Source organism: Phaethon lepturus, unplaced genomic scaffold (genome assembly GCF_000687285.1).
Source record: "Phaethon lepturus isolate BGI_N335 unplaced genomic scaffold, ASM68728v1 scaffold51387, whole genome shotgun sequence".
Lineage (NCBI taxonomy): Eukaryota > Metazoa > Chordata > Aves > Phaethontiformes > Phaethontidae > Phaethon > Phaethon lepturus.
This window is the reverse complement of record NW_010555040.1, coordinates 2,980-3,457: the sequence shown is the minus strand read 5'-3', so window position 1 is coordinate 3,457 and position 478 is coordinate 2,980. Positions and strand designations below refer to the sequence as shown.

Sequence of the window (478 nt, the reverse complement as noted above, 5' to 3'; positions counted from 1 at the left end):
TGTGCGCCCACGGCCACGCTCCCCGTGCCTCCCCGCTGCCCCACCGCTGCCCTGCTGCCTGCATCTGCACCTCCGATCTGCTGAGCTGCAGCCGGCAGACGCTGCAGCGTGTGCCCCGGGCGCTGCCACCCACCGCCACCACGCTGGACCTCAGCCACAACGCCCTCACCCAGCTCCACGACCGCTGGCTGGCTGCCCTCCCGCACCTTGAGGCCCTCCACATCAGCCACAACCAGATCAAGGACCTTTCTCCGCAAGCTTTCCACAATGCCTCCTACCTGCGGCACCTCGACATGTCCTCCAACCACCTGCACGCTGTTGAGACGCACTATTTTGACGCGCTGGTGAGCTTGGAGGAGCTGCTGCTCTACAACAACCGCATTACGCGAGTGGATGAAAACGCCTTCGCCAAGCTGAGCGGCCTGCGGAAAGTCTACCTGAGCTGGAACAACCTGACCACCTTCCCCTTCCACTCGGC

General features: G+C 64.4%; 1 protein-coding gene across 1 annotated transcript in view; it reads left to right on the top strand.

The window, feature by feature from the left end:
- Window positions 1–53: 53 nt before the first annotated feature.
- The window catches only part of AMIGO3 (adhesion molecule with Ig-like domain 3), a gene marked incomplete at its 5' end in the record, with an annotated part of 1,414 nt that continues 989 nt past the window's right edge, over window positions 54–478 (top strand). Inside the window, 1 exon segment of the mRNA XM_010292023.1 lies at window positions 54–478. This exon segment is cut by the window's right edge and continues 7 nt beyond it. Coding sequence (XP_010290325.1) covers window positions 54–478 — 425 coding nt within the window.